General features: G+C 39.0%; 1 protein-coding gene across 1 annotated transcript in view; it reads right to left on the reverse strand.

The window, feature by feature from the left end:
• Positions 1-24759, reverse strand: part of rg (A kinase anchor protein rugose) — a 1582765-nt gene that overhangs the window by 1484351 nt on the left and 73655 nt on the right. Inside the window, exon 5 of the mRNA XM_090384432.1 lies at positions 1437-1532. Within this exon, the coding sequence (XP_090240558.1) occupies positions 1437-1532 (96 nt within the window). The remainder of the gene's footprint in view (positions 1-1436; positions 1533-24759) is intronic.

Genomic DNA, 24759 nt, shown 5'->3' on the forward strand with positions numbered 1-24759 from the left:
AGCTCTCAAGCCATTTGCAGTCCCAAAATCTTTGAGCAGGGTCGACGATGACAGCCTTGTCTGGGGAGATCTGATGATACTTCTCCCAAATGTTCTGCCACAGAGACTTCCCATAATCTGCGGTCTTTATAGATCATCTCAGACAGGATGATTGATTCCACCTAGCATGCTCCAGAGCCATTTCCGGTTCTAGTATGCATGAGGGGAATACCGCCCATGCGCCTGTGGAACTACACGAGCCATGAACCTGCTATTTAAGGATATGTTAAAATTAAAAATGTACTGTTGAGAAAGGAGGCAGATGCCTCTGAAAGCTTCGGGATCCGGTATTTTAATTCCTTTAAAGTATTTTAACATATTTTATTTTAACCTATTTTAACATATTTTAACGTTTTATAATACTTTTATCGCTTTTATTGTATTTTATTTTAATGTAAATAGCTTTAATTGTTTTAATTATAAATATCTATGTTATGTACATTTATTTTGCAGTATTAAATTATTATTTTAATACAACATAATTGGTGTATCAATTTAATTGCTTGTGAATAAGAAGTATGAAGCTGAACAAAGTTTATAATCTACTGCATGGGATACCCACTGCTTCAACAGTGAATAATATTTTAAAGGACAATGCATGTATAAAAGAACATGTTAAAGTATCAATTCATTTAAGATGAACAGTTACACAAAACAATGTTCAGATGCTATATCGAAATGGAAAAGCTATTAATAATATGGATGGAAAATCAGATTCAGAAGCGAGTGCCCGTGGGTCTAATAGCCATTTAAGCAAAAGCAAGAAGTATTTATAAAGACAGTACAGCGAACCCCAAGCCAAGTTCATGGTGAGCAACCATGAACTTGGGTGGTTTAATAGGTTCAAGCATCGTGCTGGTTTCCAAAACATTAAAGTATACGGTGAATCTCACCAGTGTCGATTCTGTAGCTGCAGAAAAATTGGCAACTTCGCCACATACTTTAAAAAATCCCTTCTAAATCTCCAATGTCCCTCAACTTCCGCAGTGGTGTACTTATCAGCTGGAGAGTTAATTCTGGCAACGATGCTCGAAATGCCTGTCTCCTCTCTCTCTTTGTAATTTTGTACACTTTTGTAATTTTTCCTGCGCATGAGATAAAAAAATTGAATAAATAATTATATTTACATGTTCGTGGAACATTTCTTTTTTGCTTCAATCAAATTCAGCACGCATAGTTGCGAGTGCTGAATTTGATTGCATAGAGTTCTGCGGAATATAACCCTCACGTAAGTCGGCGGGCGGCTGTACATATTTTTATATATCATTTTACTTTCATACATAACATACTGATATGAAATTTGTCAGACTTCTTTGTAATATTTCAATATTTACAAATAAACCATTAATTCAACATTCAAGTCTAATACACTATTCAGAAAAGAAAGAATAACTTACTGCTCCTTTTTTACCAGAAAAACTGAAAAATGTATCAGGACCTAGTCGCTGAGGTAGCTGTCGTAATACAGATAATAGCTTTACAGAGTGCCTAGGCTATACAAAATAAAGGGGTAGAAATTATATATATATATATACATACATGCACATATATATACATATATACACACACAGTCAAACTCAGTTACAGCATCATGAAGAGGACTGCAAAATTAAATGACATTATAACAATGGTTGACATTTTTTTTTAATCTACATTGAATTGTTATTGTTGGTATTGGGCTTAATGACATAAGGGCTACTGAGGCCAAATTGTGTCTGTTTCATTGTTTATTTACAGGCAACATATAGTTATAGATGTTAAATCATATGCTCCTGTACAAGCCAATATGTTTAGATACAATAAAAGTTCTTCAATATTTGCTTCATTTCCTAAGAAATTATCTACATTGAAATTAGTAGAAATATAATAAAACTATTACCAGATATAAAATGCATACATATCTTACACACAGTTATGAGTCCAGTTACACTAAATACTGTTTCAGTTTCAAAGGCATTTTACATACATACATAAAAACAAAATTATATATGCAGAATATTTGCACATTTAATAATACTGTATTACTAACAGAAAGTGGGGTTTTTTTTGTTTTTTTTTGTTTCCCCACCAGAAACATTTTCCAAATCATATTCAGTCTTTGCAATTGCAACAGGTAAAAAAAAAAAAAAAAAAAAAAAAATTTTATGATGGTCTACTGCATTTAAAAAAAAATTTTTTTTATGATGGTCCACAGTATTTAAAAAAAAAAACAAAGTTTAGCTGCATGAAGGGCTTCTTCACTAATAGTCAGAACTTCCAGTTCTACTCTTAAGCTTCTTCTCATTATTCACTTTGCTACGATGTGATTTTGATGCGATGTGATAATGTCATCAGATATGATCTTTTTAGAGCACGTGTTGTTGTTGATGGGGTTTTAAGTGCAATGGCTACTTAGGCCATATTGCACTTAGAAAGGTGGTTCATACTGCCTGTGTTGGTTCAGGTAGAAGCAGTTAGAAACGGCTATACAGTCCTATTCGTTTTAGGAAGGAGAAGAATTCTGCGAGATTTGATTTTTCACCTATGATATGGCTAAGTGACAAAGGTTCCTTTAAGCTTGCCAGAGAACTGAATGACACTAGTCGAGCATTATTATACAGATTACATTCCAGAAGTATGTGTTTGACTGTGAGTGGTGTATGACAATGGTTACACTGAGGAGGGTCATTTCCTGACAGGAGGAACATGTGAGTTAAATGAGTATGGCCGATTCTAGCTCTGGCTAGAATTACTTCTTCTTGTCTGTTTGCAATGAAGGTTGAAGCCCATAATTTTGGTACAGGTTTAATTTGAAAAAGTTTATTATGAATTTGCGCTTGCCATTGAAGAGTCCATTGACCTTTACATATACTTCGGATCTTCATTTTATAATCTGTGAATGGTACTAAGGAATTCGTTGGGGCTGCTCTCGATGGATGTTTGGCAGCATCATCTGTAATTTCATTTCCTGGTATTCCAGTATGGCTAGGTATCCAGCAGAAAATAACCTTTTGTTGATGCTCTCTCAGAATCAACTCTTTTCTAATAGGCTTTATTAGCGGGTGAGTAGATGGGGAGTTGTTTTGCAAGGTTAACAAGGAACTCTGCAAGTCTGTGTATATTAAGCTCTTTTGAATTGACATATGGAAAATATGTTCTATAGCAAGCTTTATGGCATATGATTCAGTCGTGTAACTACTGCACTCTGTTGGGAGAGATAGGGAAATGATAGTATCAGGGAGTACTACTTCTGCGCCCGTTCCACTCTCAGACTTCGATCCATCTGTATAAATTTTAATGAAGTCATGATAACATTGAGTATGCGCTATGTGTAGCTATTGGATGTTAATATCTGATAGGGAGTGTTTACCCCATTGTTGGAAATAATTGTCACAAGATGGCATGATTTTTTTTTTTTTTTTTTGATTTGGTAGTTGTTGGCGCATCGGCTTGTGTGGCCATATTGCACCTCCCAAGGTTTTTGCAGTACTTTGATCCAAGCCCGAGGCGGGAATCGAACCCGCGACCTTTAGGATGCCGGGCAGGTACTTTACCCACTCGGCTAGCCCGGTCGGCTAGATGGCATGATGACAGACCATGGAGGGTCGGGATCTATAGGATCTTGTAAGATTTTATTGAAGTGTATATCCCAATCTTCTGCTAGTTGTTTTAGTCTAATACCAGCAGGCCGAACTGACTGTGGTTTGTTTCTAAAGAAGGTCGTAAACTGTGGATTATAAAGTATTGACCAATTAGGATGGGTCATCTGGCTTTGGATCTTGGTTGCATAATTCAGCAGCAGCATCTTTCTCCTGATATTTAGGGGAGGTTCATGACCTTCAACATACAAACTTTGAGCTGGAGATGTTCTGAACGCACCTAGTGCTGTTCTGAGAGCTGAATGTTGAATAGGGTTGAGGCGAGATAAAGCACTCTCCCTGGCAGAGTCGAAGACAGGTGCACCGTAGTCCAGTCGTGATCTGATTATGGTTCTATATAAACGAAGCAGGCTGTAACGATCTGCTCCCCATGTTGTGGCTGATAAGACTCTGAGTATGTTCAGTTTTTTTTGACAAGTAGTCCGGAGATATTCAATGTGCTTTTGGAAATTTAACTTATTGTCAAAGAACAATCCTAGTAGACGAATACAATTAGCTATGGGAAGAGGATGGTTATTCAAGTGCAGCTCGGGATCCAGATGCATATTATGTCTGGAGCTAAAGTGAATGGCAGTAGATTTCTGGCTGAATAGTCTATAACCATTTTGTGTCATCCATGTCAGGATGCGATTCATTGATATAATGCATGTTTTGAGAATGACAAGAAATTGAGAGATCGTCTGCGAAAAGGTATGAATCCACAGTTTTTGGAATGAGTTCAATTATATGATTCATTTTCATTGCAAACAAGGTAGCGCTGAGAACAGACCCTTGTGGAATTCCTTCTTCTTGGATAAAGTTTTTAGAGAGGGTTCCCCGATAACGAACTTGAAAGGATCTCCGTTGAAGGAAATTTTGGATAAAATATGGTAAATTACCTCTCAGGCCAAGAGAATGTAGATCCTTTTAGATGCCAAAATGCCACGTAGCGTCAAAGGCTTTCTCAACGTCAAGACAGACCATGACGAGATGTTCCTTTTTGATGAAAGCACTTCTGATATTTGTCTCGGCTTTGATCATGAGATCCAATGAGGATCGGCTTTTCTGGAAACCGAATTGGTTGTTATTTATCAAGTTTTGAGACTCGAAGAACCAAGTGAGACACCGATGTATCATTTTCTCGAGAGTTTTGCTGAGACAGCTGGTAAGGGCGCTCACATCTGGTGAGTATGGGTTTGGCACACCCAGGGTCCTCAGCTGGATATCGTCATTCTTGTCTTTCTTGGTGATTCCCTTCTCTCTCTCTCAGGGTAACTTGGAAATTTTTTTTGGCTGGTGCAGCATAAGCCTCAGGCTTCCTTGCACTATATGGCTAGTAATAATAATAATAATAAAAGGGATATCAGTCTGTAATTTTGAGGAACAGAATGATCTTTACCTAGTTTTGCAGTCGGTAGTACCTAAGAATGACTCCAGGAGCTTGGGAAGGTATGTTCAGAAAAAATTCGATTATAAAATAGGAGCAGCGAAGAGAGTGATCTTTGATCCAGATTTCGGAGCATTACATAATATATCCCATCAGGGCCAGCAGCACTGTTTTTTGAGTTTGTAAGAGATTGCTGTAGCTCAAACATGGTAAATGGTTTATTATAAAATAAAGCAGAATTGTCAGTGTAATTCAGTCTGGATTTCTCTGCAACTGTTTTACGTTTTTGGAATGATTGATCATAAGCATTACAAGAAGACAACAGAGAAAATACAATTCCCAGTGCATTTGATATTTCTGTGGGATTAGAGAGTTCTTGTCCATTCCAGTTTAGTAGCGGGGTGGATAGAGGTGGAAATTTATTGTTCAAACTGAACAATATTGGTGGAAATTTATTTTTCTCCAGATTAATCTTATATCGGTATTTTTATTAACTGATGAGGCGAATTTAATCCAAGTTTCTTTTCTTTTTTTGCTTTGCATCTGATATAGCGAGCTTTAGCTCTGAGCCGTTTATAGTTAATAAGATTGGGGGTGGTAGGATATTTGCGGAAAAGATTCCATGCTTTGTTTTTCTCTTTTTTTGCATTATTGCAATCTTCATTCCACCAGTAATTTATTTTTCATCTATTTCTTGCTTGGTATTGAGGAATTGCGACGGATGCGGCTGTCAGCATTTGATTTGTGATGTGCTCAGTAACACTATTGATGGAACCGGACTGAATGATATCGTTGTCAAATGAGATGTGCGATCTGTATTTTGCCAAGTTGGCCTTTGAAAATTTCCATTTAATTGGACTTTCTGTTGGAAAGGAATAGAATGTTTGAATTTTGCAGATTAACAGAAAATGGTCGCTACTATAAGGATCACTCAGAGATATCCAATCTATACTTGGAAAGAGGATTGGGGAACAGATGGAAAGGTCTATGGCAGATGTTGAGCCCGTAGTGAGATGCACATATGTAGGAGACCCAGTATTCAGTAATGATAAATTCTGCCTATCAATCAGCATTTCGATAAGCTTACCTCGTCTGTCTGAGGTGGGGGGAACCCCATAATGGGTGATGTGCATTAAAGTCTCCTAGTAAACAAAACGGTGATGGTAACTGCATAACAAGATCTTCAAGTTCCTGAAGTATACTGATGATTAGGCGGAAGATAAATGGAAACCAATGTTAGAGTAATACCATTAACAACACGCGTGGCAACAGCTTCTAAGGATGTTTGTAATGGAATACGTCTGGCAGGGATGCTTGAATCCACGAGTATCGCTACTCCTCCATGAACGTTATTGGAGTCAGCCCTGTCTTGCCTGAATACAGTGTAATTTTTGATTGAAACTGAGACCAGAGATGTCAAATTAGTTTCTTGCAAGCACATTGCAAGAGGTTTATAGTGATGAATTAATTCATGTATATCATCTATGTTACTGCGAAGACCTCTACAGTTCCGTTGGATAATATGTTCCATTATTTGGTTTTGTAAGAGGAAGATGAATCTGTCTGCTTTTTATGTGTGGGTTGTTTGTAACGGTCAGATTTAGATTTTTCTTTTCTGGGAAAATTAGGGCATCCTGAATCATTTTTATCCTCCATATCTCCATCTGCATGTAATTCAAGAAATTCTTCTTGGTTGGGCATATCATCAGTATCCATGCTTGTTGGTTTTTTCACCTCCACAGGATCTGATTTATACAATTTTTCTGCCATTGTACTGTGGGTTACGTTTTGAGTTGGAACTGTGAGTGGCATATTATTACTTTGGTCCACTAACTGTGATTCAGATGTAGGCTGAGTTGATAGTACTGATCGAGCCCAGTCGACGATCGATTTGTCGGGACAGACTGACACTTTTGTCTGACATGCTACTGATTTGTAACTATGGGTAGCCGAAGTGTAAGTGGTTTTTGGAATACTTGATTTTACTTGTCTTCTAGCTTCTTGAAAAGATACTTTATTTTCAGTCTTGTATTTCTGTATTTTTTTTCCTAACTTCCAGAGATCACAATCTTTGGAGTAAGCTGGATGATTGCCCTTACAATTAGGACACTGCGGAGTTTGGGCCTTGCATTCAGATTGAGTATGAGTTTTGCAACCGCAGTTTGGACATATTGCATCTCCACGGCATGCTGTCTGGGAGTGGCCAAATTTCTGACATTTGTAGCATCTCAGAGGGTTTGGGATAAAGGGCCAAACAAGACAGTTTAAATAGCCTGCTTTCACTGAGGATGGTAGATTCGGGGAACTAAAGGTTAAAATTATGCTACGTGTTGGGACTAAGGTGCCGTCTTTTCGTATCATAATTCTCTTGGCCTGAGTGACATTTTGATCCTTTAGTTCCTGGATTATTTCTTCCTCGGAAACGTTCAATAGGTCCCATTCACTGATCACTCCCTTGGAAGAATTCAGGGTGTTATGTGGAGTGACTTGAATTGGAATTCCACTTAAAGATGTAAGTTTTAACAGGAGGTCAGAGTGTCTTGGATGAGAGGTCTCTATTAGCAAGTCACCAGACTGAAGACGTTTCACTATTTTTGGAGATGCTGCTGCATTTACAAGGCATTGTTGTATGATGAAAGGACAGAGCTTGCTGACAGGTTGAGAAGACAGAGAATGGATGATCAGGAAAGCTGGAGGTTCCTGCTTGTTTGCATCCTTTTTTAGTCTTTTCGACAATGAGAAGTCATGATCAGTTTTGTGGCTCTCATGTTGAGAGCTCTTTGGCTCTAATCGTGGGAAATCAGTAGTGTCCATGTATACTCCTTTTAGCTCTGGGAGAAGGGCTTTCTTCTCCCAGATTACCGGCCCCGCCACGTGGAGGCAGGAGCGGTGCCACCAGTCACCCAAGCGGTTATTAAGGTTAGTAGAGTTAGAGTATTTAATATAAATACTAAAAAAGAAAGGTAGATTCCCTTTTTAGGTTCTTACGTAAGACTTTTTAAGCAAAGAACCACTTTAAGTGAACAAAACAGAAGAAAATCGCACAACAAAATAGAACTATATAACTTTCAAAGATCACTTTGAGTCGCAGAGAAAAATCACTTGTCACTATCGCTTGGCACTCGGGGCCGTTTAGAGCACAAATGATAACACTGTACACAATGGCACTAATGATATTAAGAGTAGGAAATCGAAGGACTTACTTAAAAAGAACAGGGAAATGTCGAGAAAAAGTAACAAGTTAGGACTGAGGTTAGGATTGAATTTGAAAGAGTCTGCAATTCTACCCAGACATGATAGGAGAAATACATGATGAAAGTCTTGTCAATCAATACAGCCCTGAAGAGACTGCAGGGTTCGTGGGATAGAATTTTTTTTTCAGTGGCCTGTGCTTGTTAACAAAACAGACTGTTTTCATAAGGATGGGATACAATTAAATAGAAAGGGTGCAAGAATATTAGCTGATTATTATTACTATCAAAGCATTGTTAGGTGGGTCAGAAAATTGCCAGCTTGGAGAAATATAATGACTAATAGATTAACAACAGCCACAAACAGAGGAGTAAGCAATTTTTGCACTGCTTCTATTGGAACATGTTTCAACTCGGAAAAACTATGTTGGGAATTTTAAAGCTTTCCAGAGTTCTTTGTGGACTTGACCAGTAGTTAAACTACTGGTCAAGTCATCAAATGCAGACGTTGTAGGGATATTGGAAACATGGTATTACTAAGACCAACCTGTTCCCCCGGCACGTTGCTGTGCCATGAGCCTTTTAAAGTGTGCCGCGAGTGGCAATTACTATTTAGGTGCCGCGAATATGCATCTTTTAGCTTCAGGTGTGACTTGAGTGACAAAAGATAGAGAACCACTGCACTAAGATACCAATTCTGCAAGAGATGCAGAATTTGAATATGGGGAGTGCAGCATGTAAAAAAAGGACACGCAGGACAGGAGAAGGGGAAGGGTTATGCCCTTAGTTAAAAGCACAAAATGCTTTTTAACTCTGCTTTTCACTGGCCAACCATGTCAACTGGCTGTGCATCTGGTTTACATGGGTGGCCAGTGAAAAGCAGTTGGTCTGGTGACATAAGCATTGGAAAAAAAAAAAACTGAGAACAGGAGTGTGTTATAGGCCTAATAACTGATGGGTATGATGAGCAACTATACGGATATATATAGTGGGTCAGTTAAATCAGAATGTCTCATAATGGGAGAATTTAACTTTCCAGATATTGAGTGGAACTTGTGAATTGGTCAATTACAGAGTAGCAAAGAGTATGTAGAATTATTGGATGACTGCTTCTTCTGAGCTGATGAAGGGTCATCAGATCAGTAGAAGTCATCTTAATGCACGAAGGGTCACTGCTGATCTGATTACACTAGACAATATAAATTTCTTCCCTGAAATAATTGACAGATTCTCGTAGAAAATATGTTAAAAAAACTCAGATACGTGCTTAAAAATTCTCATCATCCTCAGTTTTAAAACATTGTAGGTTAATGACCGAAAACCGAGACCTGTCATTAAAGCTTCATTTCCTACTTTCCCATTTAGACTTTTTTTCTGATTTTTTTTTTTTTTTTTTTTTGTAGTTGTTGGCGCATAGGCTTCTGTGGCCATAATGCACCTCCCAAGGTTTTTGCAGTACTCTGATCCAAGCCCGAGGCGGGAATCGAACCCGCGACCTTTGGGTTGCCAGGCAGGCACTTTACCCACCTGGCTAGCCGGTCGGCACTTTTTTCCTGAAAACTTGAGAATGGTCTCCGAACACTGTGAAACATTTCACCAAGCTATTTCTCAAATGGAAAAAAGATACTAGGGAAAATGGAGTCCTAATATGTTGGCAGACTACCGTTAGAATCTTGTATGGGAGACACCAATGGACGATTATAAAAGGCAAAACAGAATAAGGTTAATAGACCCATTGTTCAATATTTAGTACTGTATGTAAGATTTCTTAAAATATATGAAATCTTTCTTACTATAAATTTTTGGAATTTAATCTTCTCTCTCTTAAAATTGGTGGGCGTTACACTTTAGAGTTAAATATGGCAACCATAAAGAATATGGTTGCCATGTTTGAATTTGGCAACATCAAATCTAAAAGAACCACCCTGAATTTTAACAGGGAGCGAAAAAATTAAATTTTTTTGCCGACCAGTGATATCAACAGTGACCTTTCATGCACTAAGAAACTGCACCCACTAGATGGGAGTGATCATAGCATATTAATTTGAGATTTACTTAAAAGATGTAACTACTGCAAAGAGAAGGGCTTTTGCTTCTATAAAGGTGACTAAAGTGGTCTCAGACAGATTTTATATTCTATGCAATGGGACCAACTGATGAAGTTACCAACAGCAAATTCTAAATGAGAAGCATTCAGGGATGTAATCATTGAAGCTACTAGGCTTTTTATACCAATTAAGAGATATTTGTTCAAGATTTAAACCTAAGTGGATGTTAGATATTAGCATTAGTAGAGGCATATGATGCAAGAAAGCAACATCAGCCAAAAAAAAAAAAAAAAAAACCTCCCATTTCACCCCTATATTCATTCCAAATGCCTGTCCAGCTCAATCTTAAATTTATTTAAGGCTATCAACTTCCACAGCAAAAAATGTGGAAGTCTGTTCCACCAATCAACCACACGCTGGCTAAAGGCAAATTTCTGCACATCTATTCTTCAACTGTTTTTCCTCAATTTGAAAAAATCTATGCCCACTCACATTCTTAATCTGAGCAAGAGGAAGAATCCCATCAGCATTCAGCTTGCTCAACCCAATCAAAGCCTCATATACCTCAATCAGATCACCTCGCAAGTGCCTAGTCTCCATGCGCTGCAATTTGCAGAACTTAAGACTTTCTTGGTAAGAGCACTCCTTTGTTCCTCTCACCAATCTTGTTTCCCTTCTTTGTACTCTTTCTAGCAACTAAATCCTTCCTAAAATGAGGCCTCCAGACCTGTACATAGTACAGGCCTGACCAATGCCTTGTATAACGGGATAATAACCTCCCTGTCCCAGGCAAAATTCCTATATATCATTGAAAAGAATCCATGACCTGCCCTGGGAGCCCATCTGCACTGCTCAGCAAACTTCATATTTGACGGCATAATTATCCCCAGGTCTTTTTTCACTTTCCACTTCCCTAAGTGTAGTACCACACAGTTTGTGCGTTTCTCTTGGGTTATTGCTACCCATATGCAGTACTTTGCATTTGTCAAAGTTAAACTTCAGTTGCCACTTCTCGGCCCATTTGCCCAACTCGTCTAGATCCAGTTGGAGTAGCATATACTGTCTTTACTGTCATTAACAACTCTGCCAACCTTTGCATCATCTGCAAACTTGGACATTAATCCTGATACACCTTCATCGATATCATTGATGAATACACAAAACAACAACAATGGGCCCAACACCAAAACTTGGGGAACTTTGCTAATAACATTTGTCCACAAAGAGCAGTGTCCATTGATTACCACTCTCTGTCGTCTCCCACTCAACCATTCCTTTATCCATTGTAGCAACTTACCCTTAATGCTATACCTCTCCAATTTGTCAGTAGTCTTCCATGTGCAACAGCATCAAAAGCTTTCCTGAAATTCAAATATATGATATCAAAATTATTTTTGACATTCAGTTCCTTTGTGACCACATCATTATAACCAATCAAACAGTGACTGCGTTATTTTCCCTCAGAACACGTTAAACTAACAGGTCTATAGTTACTTGTGTCACCTTTTGAACCCCCTTTGTGAATTGGTGTGATACATTTGCACATTTCCAGTCCAAAGAAGCTCTCATAATTATGGCTAAGGGTTAGTTTACTTCCTTTGCTGAATCCTTTAATATAACTGGATAGATCCTGTCCACTCCAGGTGCTTTTATTTTTATTTTTAACTTCAACAATTTCTCCTCCACTTTGGTCTCAGTTATTACAAAATCACTTAGCTCCCTATTACAGTTTGATAAACACCTGGCATTCCCCTCATTGAATAACTCCTCATGTGTGAATGTAGATGCAAAATACTCATTCAGTTTATCAGCTACCTGAGCATGATCATCAATAGTCACCCCATCTATGTTAAGTGGTCCAATCTGATTTATCTCTTTCCTACTAGAGTTTACATAAGTAAAGAATGCTTTGCTGTTTTTCTTTGCATCCTTTGCTAAAGATTTCTCGTAATCTGCCTAACCTCCTTTGTGACTTATATCTTCTATCAGACAAGCTTATATCTGCCATAGGCTTCTGTGTAACCTGATAATTTATATGCATCCCATACATTTTTATTTTCTGCCATGAGCCTCATTAATTCATCTGACATCCATTTAGGCCTGAACTTTGAACAGTATTTCTTAATTGGAATGAAAAGACTAGTAGCCTCCAAAATTAAGTCCCTGAAGGTTTCCCATTTAGAATTCAACGTTGGTAACATCATCAGTTGATCCCACTGTACAGAATTTAAAATCTGTCTTAGACCCCTGTAGTCACCTTTATGAAAGCAAAAGCCCTTCCCTTTAGCTTTGATGGTAGTTACATCTAAGTAATTCCCATATCAGTACATTGTGATCACTGTCACCCAGTGGTTCCTTTATCTGCAAATTCTTAATGCATGAATAATCACTGCTGATTGAGAGTATTACTTCCTCTAGTTGCCTCTCGCACATGCTGCTGTAGAAAACAGTCATCCAATAAATCAAAAAAAATCTTGCTAGTGCGCGAGTGACCAAACCACAAGTTCCAATCAATATCTGGAAAGTTAAAATCCCCCATTATAAGACATTCCGATTTACTCGCCCACTCTATTTCTCTGCACAACTGCTCATTATACTCATCAGATTCATTAGGCCTATAACACACGCCTACTCTCATTTGTCCTTTCCCAGTGCTTATGTCACACCAACTCAACATTTCACTGTCCACCAAGATCAATTGGATGCACTTCCTTAGATTGTATGTGTTTCTTAACTAACAGCACAACCCCTCCTCCCTTTATGTCCTGTCTATCCTCTCTGTACTCATTGAACTCCCCAAATTCCAATTCTGGACTGCTTATTTCTGTGTGACAAGTCTCTGATATCTCAACAGTGTCTGCCTTTGATGTCTTGACTAGCACTTCTAGCTCATCAAGTTTATTAACTATACTCCAAGCATTGGTGTACATACAAGTATACATGCACCTTTTTCTACTCTTAGTAACCCTAACACAGCCCATGTATTTATTTGTTCCACTATGACTCCCAACAGTCCTGGAAATCTCCAACATCTTGCTTTCCATGCTGCTGCTCATTCCAATAGAAGCAATGCAAGAATCACTTTTGCCTCTGCCTCTGGCCACTGTTAACCTTTTAGTCTGTGTATCCCCCTAAGCTAGCATTTTCCGACCCACCTAACACTGCCTCGATAGCATCAGCAAATATTCTTGCACCCTTTCTATTTAGTGTACCCCATCCCTGTAGAAGCAGTCTCTCCTGTCAACAAGCACAGACCAGGCTGAAAAAAAATACTACCCCTTGAGCCTAGCACAATCTCGCCAGGGCCAAATTGATCGACAAGGCGCTCATCATATACTGCCTCCTATTGTGTCTGGGCAGAATTGCAGACACTTTCTCATTCATCCCTAACTCGCAACTTTTTTTCAACATTAACCTGTATTTGTTGAGTAAATCTGCAGATCTATTACTCTTAATGTTATTAGTTCCAACGTGTGTACAATATCACCTTTTGTGCCCTTAAATGATGACATCTACTCTTCGTCATCAACTTTTGCCCCTGGCAGACATACTCTGTTCCTGTCCTGCCTATCCTTCTTGCAAAGTATATTCCTTGTATATATTGATGAAACTTGTGGAAGAGAAAAAGAAGACTGTGTGGAATGCATATAAATATCTATTGATTCAGAGTCGTACAATAGATACGTAATCTAGTTTGTAATCAAGTCACAAAGTAGGTTACTCAAGCTAAGGCAGATTAGAAGTCTCTGGCAAAGAAAAGCAGCAAAGACTTCTTTACTTATGTAAACACTAAAAGGAAAGGGATGAATCACATTGGCTCACTAGCTATGAACGGTTTGATTTGTGAAGAACCTACTCAGGTCAATGACAAAATGAATCGGTACTTTGCATCTACATTCCACATCAGGAATTTTTTAGAGCTGGAGATGCCAGAAGTCTATCAAAACACTCAAAATAAAATGCACTGCTTCAATGGAGAAATATATTACTTTAGCAATTCATGATGAAGTGTCTCCACAATATGAGATCAATTAAAAAGTAGCAAACCCAGTTTGCTCATAACAATGTACATACAGTGGCTATACTAACAGGTACAATGACTTTTTTATTGTTTTCATAGCCAGAAACCATTTTTCCTGAGCTTAATTATGTCTACTTCACTTGCTGCAGTATCTCATATTTCACATACTGTGGACATTTCATCACTTGATTGTTCAGTTCTTCATAATGCCTAGCTGCCACCAATGTGATCCCAAAAAATTAGATCTATATAGTGGCATAACTTGTAAATAAAGTTGTATACTTTTTCACTGAAGCAGTGCTTGTTATTTAGAGGATGCAATATCAAGGCAACTCATGCCAAATGCTCCCACAATCTGTGATCTAAAAAGCAAACCCAGTTTGCTCATAGCTATGTACATAAAGAGGCTATGCCCAACATCTACAATGACTTTTTATGGATTTTGTAGCTAGAGAGTTTACCCTGAACTTAATTATTTCAATGTAAACAAGATAATACACCTTTCTTATCTGGAGGTTTTTGCCCTTAGCTTAATTAGGTAAACAACGATAAAAAATTAGGATCAAGAAGAATAAAGATAAAACAAGGACCAGAACTGAATGAGAAACACTAACAGATTTTAAGAAAAAAATATGGATGGAAGGTCTCAGAAATTGCAAGAGTCAGAAGCAAATTAAATTGATATTTTGTTTCTAAAGTTATTAGAAATAATTATATAGATCCTTGAGGTAGAACACACATCAATTATACAGCATTCTGACTTTTGAACAGACATTAGAAAACAAGGAGGGGAGAACTTTTGAGAAGCTAGAACTTTTTATCAAACAGAAGAGTGCGAAAGAATGAAAAAAGTATTAACATAAGAATGTAGTAATAACACACTTTTGTACACTGTTTGAATATTGATATATACACAAAAATCCTATGATATATTGTAAAGTTTCACAAATTTAGAACACTTTTATCCCCTGATGCAAATTTTCTCCATGGCAAAAAGGAATAATTGTTACTTATCTTTTTTATACATGTGTCTGTTGTCAATTTCCTATGGAAAAAAGAAGTAAATGGAGTAACAATAATTAGATTATTTCTTCCACTTTGTCTTAATATACTTTCATATACTGATGAGCCAAAACATTATGACCAGCGAGTCGTTATGCAAATCTAAGCAACTGCAGGTGAACTACACCAAGTGCGTGGGTCGGGACACAGAATAAAAAAACATTATACTGAGCTCCATTAATCAGTGTTAATCTTGTTCTTCAGATGGGAAAGGCAGCAGACTTATGTGAGATTGACAAAGGCCAAATTGTAATGGCCAGACGACTGGATCAGAGCATATCCAAAATGGCACGGCTGGTGGGGTGCTCACAGTCAGCTGTGGTTAGTACCTACTGAAAGTGGTCCGAGAAGGGGGAACCCACGAACCGCCGGCGAGGTGTTGGACGACCACGGCTCATTGATGCTCGAGGTGAGCGAAGGCTCTCCCGGATGGTACATGGCAACAGAAGGACGACTGACTGTGGCACAACTCGCCGGTAATTGGAATGCTGTTGACAGGAGTAACATGTGACAACACACAAGTACACTGAACACTGCTGAAAATGGGGCTGTGTAGCCGCAGGCCGCTCCAAGTGCCCATGCTAACCACAGTTCAACAGCGACAGCGTCTACAATGGATGCGCAAGCATCGAAACAGGACCTTGAGTGACTGGAAGAAGATAGTCTGGTCCGATGAATCACGTTCCCTGTTGTACCATGTGGACAGCCGGGTATGTATGCGTCGCTTACCTAGGAAAGTGATGTCGCCTGGATGCACCGTGAGAACAAAATAAGCCAGTGGTGGCAGGGTCATGCTTTGGGCGATGTTCTGCTGGGATACCCTGGGTCCAGTCATCCACATACTGGGCACTCTGACATCTACCACCTACCTAAACATCATTGCTGACCAGGTACACCCTTTCATGGCAATGGTCTTCCCCTCTGGCGGTACCGTCTTTCAGAAGGATAATGTGCTATGCCACACCGCATGGATTAGCATTAGTAGAGGCATATAACGCAAGAAAGCAAGCTTATGCAGCATCAGCCAAAAAAAAAGGAAAGGAAAAAAAAAAAAAAACACTTCCACTTCACCCCTCCGTTCGTTCGAAATACCTATCCAGCTGAGCCTTAAATTTATTTAGGTTATCAACTTCCACAACAAGGGATGGAAGTCTGTTCCACCAACCAACTACCTGCTGGCTAAAGGCAAATTTCCGCACATCTATTCTACATCTGTCTTCTTTCCTCAATTTGAATTTATGCCCTCTCAGGTGATTATTCTGAGCAAGAGGCAGTATCCCATCAGCATTGAGCATGCTCAAACCATTCAAGCCTATGTACACCTCTATCAGATCACCTCGCCGGTGCCTAGTCTCCACACACTGTAATTTGCAAAACTTAAGCTTTTCTTCGTAAGAGTAACCCTTTGTTCCATTCACTAATCTTGTTGCCCTTCTCTGTACTCGTTCCAGCAGCTATACATCCTTCTTGAAATGAGGCCTCCAGACCCGTATACAGTACTCAAGGTGTGGCCTGACCATTGCCTTATAGAAGGGAATAATCACCTCCTTATCCCTGTTAGAAAAAATTCCTGTATATCATTGACAAGACATCATGAGCTACTCTTGCAGACCATCTGCACTGCTCAGAGAACTTCATATCTGCCTGAACTATTACCCCCAGGTCCTTTTCATTCTCTACCACTGTCAGCGTAGTACCACAGAATTGATACGTTGCTCTGGAATTGCTGTTTCCCATATGTAGCACTTTACATTTGTCAATGTTAAATTTCATTTTCCACCTCTCAGCCCATCTGCTCAACCTTTCCAGATCCGGTTGCAGCAGCATAGTAGTCAGTAGTGTAGTAGTAGTGGCATGTGATTCAAGAAAGCATGTGTATGAGCTTATGCAGCATCAGCCAAAAAAAAAAAAAAAAAAAAATCATACCATTCCCTCCAAATGACTGTCCAGTTCCTCCTTAAATTTATTCAACCTATCAACTTCCACAACGACAGATGGAAGTTTGTTCCAGCAATTAACCACCCGCTGGCTAAAGCAAAATTTTCCACACATCTATTCTACACCTGCCTTTTCTTAATTTGAATTTATGCCCCCTTAGGTTCGTAATCTGAACAAGTGGAAGGATCCCATCAGAATTCAGCGTGCTCAACACATTCAAGGCTTTATACACCTCAATCAGATCACTGAGCACGTGCCTAGTCCCCAGCCGCTGCAATTTGCAGAACTTAAGCCTCTCTTGGTAAGAGGATCCCTTCATTCACCTCACCGATCTTGTTGCCCTTCTCTGTACACGCTCAACTAAATCTACATCCTTCCTAAAATGAGGCCGCCAGACCTGTACGCAGTACTCAAGGCGAGGCCTGACCATTGCCTTATACATTGGGATAAACACCTCCTTTTCCCTGCTAGCAAAATTCCTATATATCATTGACAAAACCCAATGACCTGACCTGGCAGCCTGTCTTCACTGCTCAGAAAACTTCAGATCTGCCTGCACAATTACTCCCAGGTCTTTTTCATTTTCTACCACCTTAAGTCTAGTGCCACACAGTTGGTACATTTCTCTGGGGTTACTTCTACCCATATGCAGTACTTTGCATTTGTCAAGGTTAAACTTCAGTTGCCACTTCTTAGCTCATCTGCCCAAATTATCTAGATCCTGTTGCAGTAGCACACTGCCATTACTGTCATTAACAACGCTGCCAACCTTTGCATCATCTGCAAACTTCGACACTAAGCCTTATATACCTTCATCAATATCATTGATAAATATACAAAACAACAGTGGACCCAACACCGAACCCTGTGGGACTCCACTAATAACATTAGTCCACGAAGAGCAGCACCCATTGATTACCACCCTCTGTCTTCTCCCACTTAACCATCCTTTTATCCATTGTAGCAATTTACCCTTAATAGCATTCTGCTCCAATTTGTACAATAGTCTTTCATGCGCAACAGTGTCAAAAGCTTTCCTGAAACCCAAATATATGATATCAAAATTATTTTTTGCATCCAGTTCCTTTGTAACCACATCATAATATCCTACCAAATTTGTCAGACAAGACTTTCCCTTAACAAACCCATGCTGTGTCTGAATTTTTGCTGCAGTCTTGTCTAGATGATCCTGCAATGCATCTTTAACAGGTGAATCCATTATTTTACCCGGAACAGAAGTTAAACTAACTGGTCTGCAATTACTTGTGTCACCCTTCGATGCCCCTTTGTGAATTGGGGATACATTTGCACATTTCCAATCCGTGGGAACCTCCCCTGAGTCCAAGGATGCTCTCGTAATTATGGCTAAGGGTTTGCTTAGTTGCTTTGTCGCCTCCTTTAATATAACTGGATAGATCCCATCCACCCCAGGTGCTTTTCTTATGTTTAACTTCAACAATTTCACCTCCACTTTGCTCTCAGTTATTACAAAATCATTACGTATCCTGCTACAATTTGATAACCTTCTGCCATTTTCAAACCTTAATAATTCCTCATGTGTGAATGTAGATGCAAAATACTTAATCACTTTGTTTGCTATCTGAGCAGGATCATCAAGAGTTGAACCATCGATGTCAAGTGGACCAATCAGATTCATCCCCTTCCTTTTAGAGTTCATATAAGTAAAGAAATCCTTGCTGTTTTTCTTAGCATCTTTTGCCAAGGATTTCTCGTAATCTGCCTTCGCCTGCCTAACCTGCTTTGTGACCTGATTACAGACTAGCTTATATCTGTCGCTTGATAATTTATATGCATCCCATGCATTTTTCTTCTCTGTTACGAGTCTCATTAGTTCATTAGATAACCATTTAGGCCTAAACCTTGAACAATATTTCTTAATAGGTATGAAACTTTTAGTAGCATCCACGATGAATTCCTTGAATGCTTCCCACTTAGAATTTACTGTTTGTAACATCGTCAGTTTATCCCACTGTACAGAATTTAAAAACTTTCTGAGACTGCTGTCCTTAACAACCCTGCCAACCTTTCTATCGTCTGCAAACTTGGACATTAAACTCTATATACCACCATCAATATTATTTATAAATACAGAAAACAACAATGGACCCAACACTGAACCCTGAGGGACTCCCCTAATAACAATAGTCCACGATGAGAAGTGTCCATTGATTACCACTCTCTGTCTTCTCCCCTTCAACCACCCCTTTATCCATAGCAGCAATTTGCCTCCAGTGCCACACTGCTCCAATTTGTGCAGCAGTCTTCCATGTACAACAGTATCAAAAGCCTTTCTAAGATCCAAGTATATTATATCAAAGTTACTCCCTGCATCCAGTTATTTTGTGACTGCATCATAGTATCCAATCAAATTGGTCAGGCAAGACTTTCCGTTAACAAAACCATGCTGTGTCCGAGCTATAACTAGTGGCTAGTGGGAGTCAGACGTGTTCAAAGCCGCTAAGTGGATTTTCTTATTTATTGATTTGAAATTATTGTTTTTCTAAAACTTTTGATTTAAATTTAGTAGTATAGCATTATTTTGTGATTTTCTGATTAATCTGGTGTATTTATTCTCTTCTCGGCCTTGTAACTGCAAAAAGTATCAGTAAGGGTATCAAATCCATGTATAACAAGTTGCAGCTACGCTGAACAAGAAGTTTTTTAGCAATATTTAGCCGCTTTATTGACCAATTGTTACATCAAATTATTTTCTATAAGTAGCTTATACACCAAGTCAGGATCCTTAGTTTATTCTGAATTGAGACAGCGAGATTTAGAAGTTAATTAATATTTAAGTGTCCATAGATTTACCGTTCGTAACTTGCCGCCATTGTTATACGACACAACGTTATATCCCGAACTAGATAGCGTAAGCTTAGTATAGTACAGTATATAATATAATATTGCCAATTAATCAGTAAAATCTATTAATTTTGTTAAACTTCGTTGTCAATTAAATTGTACTTTTAAATAAATACATATAACGAATGAGATTACAAACGTAACATAATTAATTAATACATAAATTGATACAGAAGTTATATAAACGAACTCGTAGATAATACTCGATACTGAAAAATATATATAGCGTTATAACTGTGTTCGGATACAAGTTTAGGGTTATAATTTTGTACTGAAATTGAAATTTTATTGAAATTAAATCGAAATGATGACTCAGACCAAAGCAGCAAACCAAAAGGCTCAAGCTAATGGGAGTGCTGTGGCTCAGGGGAGAACAGAGTGGGGCAGTTGCCCTCTGAATCACAGCCTTTTAAAATGCACTACTTGCATGATGTTTGTGGAACAATCGGGTACGGGACATGATATTGCCATGGGGGACATCTTAGTGTGTGCCGATGCAAGGACCGTAACGAAATCAGGCGACAACTCAGCGTTGTTATGGGCCTATATGAGAGGTTGAAGGACAGGGTGGATGCCCTCGAACGATCTAAATTGAGGGGCCCATCAAGCTCTCAGCTGCCCACATCAACGCCAGAGCTTACACTTGGTCATCACGCAATGCAGCAGCAACCTCCAAGGCAGAATGCGCTGGTTCCACAGGAACTAGTAGTTCTTGGTGACTCTATTGTCAGGGAAACAGGGAACATGCTTTGTAAAAAGGATAGGTGGAAGAGGACCAGGGTATGTCTGCCAGGGGCAAAGGTTGATGACGTTGTAGAGCGGATATCATCTTTTAAGGACAAAAAGGTGATATAGTTGTACACGTTGGCACTAACGATATTAAGAGTAGGAGACCGGCAGAATTACTTAACAAGTACAAGTCACTGATGAGAAAAAGCTGTCAATTAGGGCTGAATTTAAAAGTGTCTGCAATTCTGTCCAGACACGACAGGAGGGAGTATATGATGAGAGCTTTGTCGATCAATTCAGCCCTGGAAAGATTGTGCAAGACTCAAGGGTTAGAATTTTTTTCAGCCTGGTCTGTACTTGTTAACAGGAGAGACTGCATCTACAGAGATGGGATACACTTAAATAGAAAGGGTGCAAGAATATTTGCTGAAGCTATCGAGGCACTGTTAGGTGGGTCGGAACACTGCTAGCTTAGGGGGATACCAGGACTAACAGATTAACAGTAGCCACTGGCAGAGGTGAAAGTGATTCTTGCACTGCTTCTATTGGAATGAGCAGAAGCCTAAAAAACAAGATGCAGGATATTTCAGAGACTGCTGGGAGTCACTGCGGTAAAAGTAAACACATGGGTTGTGTTAGGGTAGCTAAGAATAGAAACAGGTGCATGTATACTTGCGTGTACACCAATGCTAGGAGTTTGGTAAATAAATTTGATGAATTTCAGGTATTGCTCAAAACATCAAAGACAGATATTGTTGGGATATCAGAGATCTGGTGTCACACAGATATAAGGAATGCAGAACTTGAATTTTCGGAGCACAATGTCTAGAGAAAGGATAGACAGGATAGGAAGGGAGGAAGGATTATGCTATTAGTTAAGAAACAAAATCCAAGGAAGTGGAGCCAATCTACATCGCTGGACAGTGCAGTGTCGAGTCAGTTTGGTGTGATGTAAGCACTGGGAGATCAAAATTGAGAGTAGGAGTGTGCTATAGGCCTAATGACTCTGATGAAAATGATAAGACACTGTACAGGGAAATAGAGTGGGCCTGTAAATCAGAGGGCCTTATAATGCGGGATTTTAATTTCCCAGATATTGACTGGGATTTGTGGGTTGGTCACACACACTAGCAAGGCTTTTGTGGATTGATTGGATGATTGTTTTCTACATCAGAATGTTCGGGAGGCAACTAGAGGGAGTAATACTCTTGATTTGATTATCAGCAGTGATTCTTCATGCATTAAGAATCTGCAGATAAAGGAACCACTAGGTGGCAGTGATCACAGTGTGCTGAAGTGGGATTTACTCAAAGAGGTAACTGCCATCAGGGGTAAAGGGAAGGGTTTTTGCTTTCGTAATGGCAACTACAATGGTCTGAGACAGTATTTAAATTCTATACAGTGGAACCAACTGATGATGTTACCAACAGCAAATTCAAAATGGGAAGCATTCAAAGAACTTATCTTGGAAGGTACTAGGCTTTACATACCAAATAAGAAATATTATTCAAGGTTTAGGCCTAAATGGATGTCAGATGAACTAATGAGACATATGATAGAGAAGAAAAATGGATGGGATACATATAAATTAACATGTGACACAGAAGCCTATGACAGATACAAGTTGATCTGTAACCAAGTTACAAAGGAAGTTAGGCAGGCGAAGGCAGATTATGAGAAATCTTTGGCAAAGGATGAAAAGAAAAACAGCAACGAGTTCTTTACTTATGTAAACTCTAGAAGGAAGGAATGAATCAGATTGGTCCACTTGATATCGATGGTTCAACTGTTGATGATCTTGCTCAGGTAGCTAACAAATTAAATGAATATTTTGCATTGACATTCACACATGAGGAGTTATTCAGCGAGTGGAATGCCAGAAGTTTATTCAACTCTGGCAGTAAGCTAGATAATCTTGTAATAACTGAGAGTAAAGTGGAGGAGAAATTGTGAAGATAAACACAAGAAAGGAAATTGGGGTGGATGGGATCTATCCAGTTATATTAAAGGAGGCAGCAAAGGAAGTAAGCAAACCCTTAGCCATAATTATAAGAGCTTTTTTGGACTCAGGGGAGGTACCCATAGACTGGAGATGTACAAATGTGACCCCAATTCACAAAGAAGGATCAAAGGCTGACACAAGTAATTATAGACCAGTGAATTTGACTTCTGTTCCAGGAAAATTAATGGAGGCACTGGTTAAAGAAGCACTGCAGGATCATCTAGACAAGACTTCAGTTATAGCTCGGACACAGCATGGTTTTGTGAAGGGAAAGTCTTGCCTGATAAATTTGATTGGATACTGTGATGCAGTCAAAAGAACTGGATGCAGGGAATAACTTTGATATTATATTCTTGGATCTTAGAAAGGCTTTTAATACTGTTGCACATGGAAAGCTGCTGTACAAATTGGAGCAGTGTGGCACTCTAGGCAAATTGCTGCTGTGGATAAAGGGGTGGTTGAGGGTGAGAAGAGAGAGAGTGGTAATCAATGGACACTGCTCATCGTGGACTATTGTATAAGGCAATGGTCAGGCCACACCTTGAGTACTGTATACAGGTCTGGAGACCTCATTTCAAGAAGGATGTAGAGCTGCTGGAACGAGTACAGAGAAGGGCAACAAGATTAGTGAATGGAACAAAGGGTTGCTCTTACGAAGAAAGGCTTAAATTCTGCAAATTACAGTCTGGAGACTAGGCACCAGCGAGGTGATCTGATAGAGGTGTATAAAGCCTTGAATGGTTTGAACATGCTCAATGCTGATGGGATTGTTCCTCTTGCTCAGAATAATCACCTCAGAGGGCATAAATTCAGATTGAGGAAAGACAAATGTAGGATAGATGTGCGGAAATTTGCCTTTAGCCAGCGGGTAGTTGGTTGGTGGAACAGACTTCCATCCATTGTTGTGGATGTTGATAACCTAAATAAATTTAAGGCTCAGCTGAACAGGTATTTCGAACGAACGGAGGGGTGAAGTGGAGTGTTTTTTTTTTTTTTTTTTCCTTTCCTTTTTTTTGGCTGATGCTGAATAAGCTTGCTTTCTTGCATCATATGCCTCTATTAATGCTAATTACTTGTGTCAGCCTTTGATCCACCTTTGTGAATTCGGGTCACGTTTGCACATATCCAGTCTATGGGTACCTCCCCTGAGTCCAAGGAAGCTCTGATAATTATGGCTAAGGGTTTGCTTACTTCCTTTGCTGCCTCCTTTAATATAACTGGATAGATCCCATCCACCCCAGGTTCCTTTCTTGTGTTTATCTTCACAATTTCTCCTCCACTTTACTCTCAGTTATTACAAGGTTAGCTAGCTTACTGCCAGAGTTGAATAAACTTCTAGCATTCCCCTTGATGAATAAACTTCTAGCATTCCCCTTGATGAATAACTCCTCATGTGTGAATGTCAATGCAAAATATTCATTTAGTTTGTTAGCTACCTGAGCAGGATCATCAACAGTTGAACCATCGATATCAAGTGGACCAATCTGATTCATTCCTTTCCTTCTAGAGTTTACATAAGTAAAGAACTCTTTGCTGTTTTTCTTTGCATCCTTTGACAAAGATTTCTTGTAATCTGCCTTCACCTGCCTAACCTCCTTTGTAACTTGGTTACAGATCAACTTATATCTATCATAGGCTTCTGTGTCACATGTTAATTTATATGTATCCCATCCATATTTCTTCTCTGCCATATGTCTCATTAGTTCCTCTGACATCCATTTAGGCCTAAACCTTGAACAATATTTCTTAGTTGGTATGTAAAGCCTAGTAGCTTCCAATATAAATTCTTTGAATGCTTCCATTTTGAATTTGCTGTTGGTAACATCATCAGTTGGTCCCACC

This window comes from Mastigoproctus giganteus, chromosome 11, assembly GCF_048544385.1.
Source record: "Mastigoproctus giganteus isolate SK-2022 chromosome 11, ASM4854438v1, whole genome shotgun sequence".
Lineage (NCBI taxonomy): Eukaryota > Metazoa > Arthropoda > Arachnida > Uropygi > Thelyphonidae > Mastigoproctus > Mastigoproctus giganteus.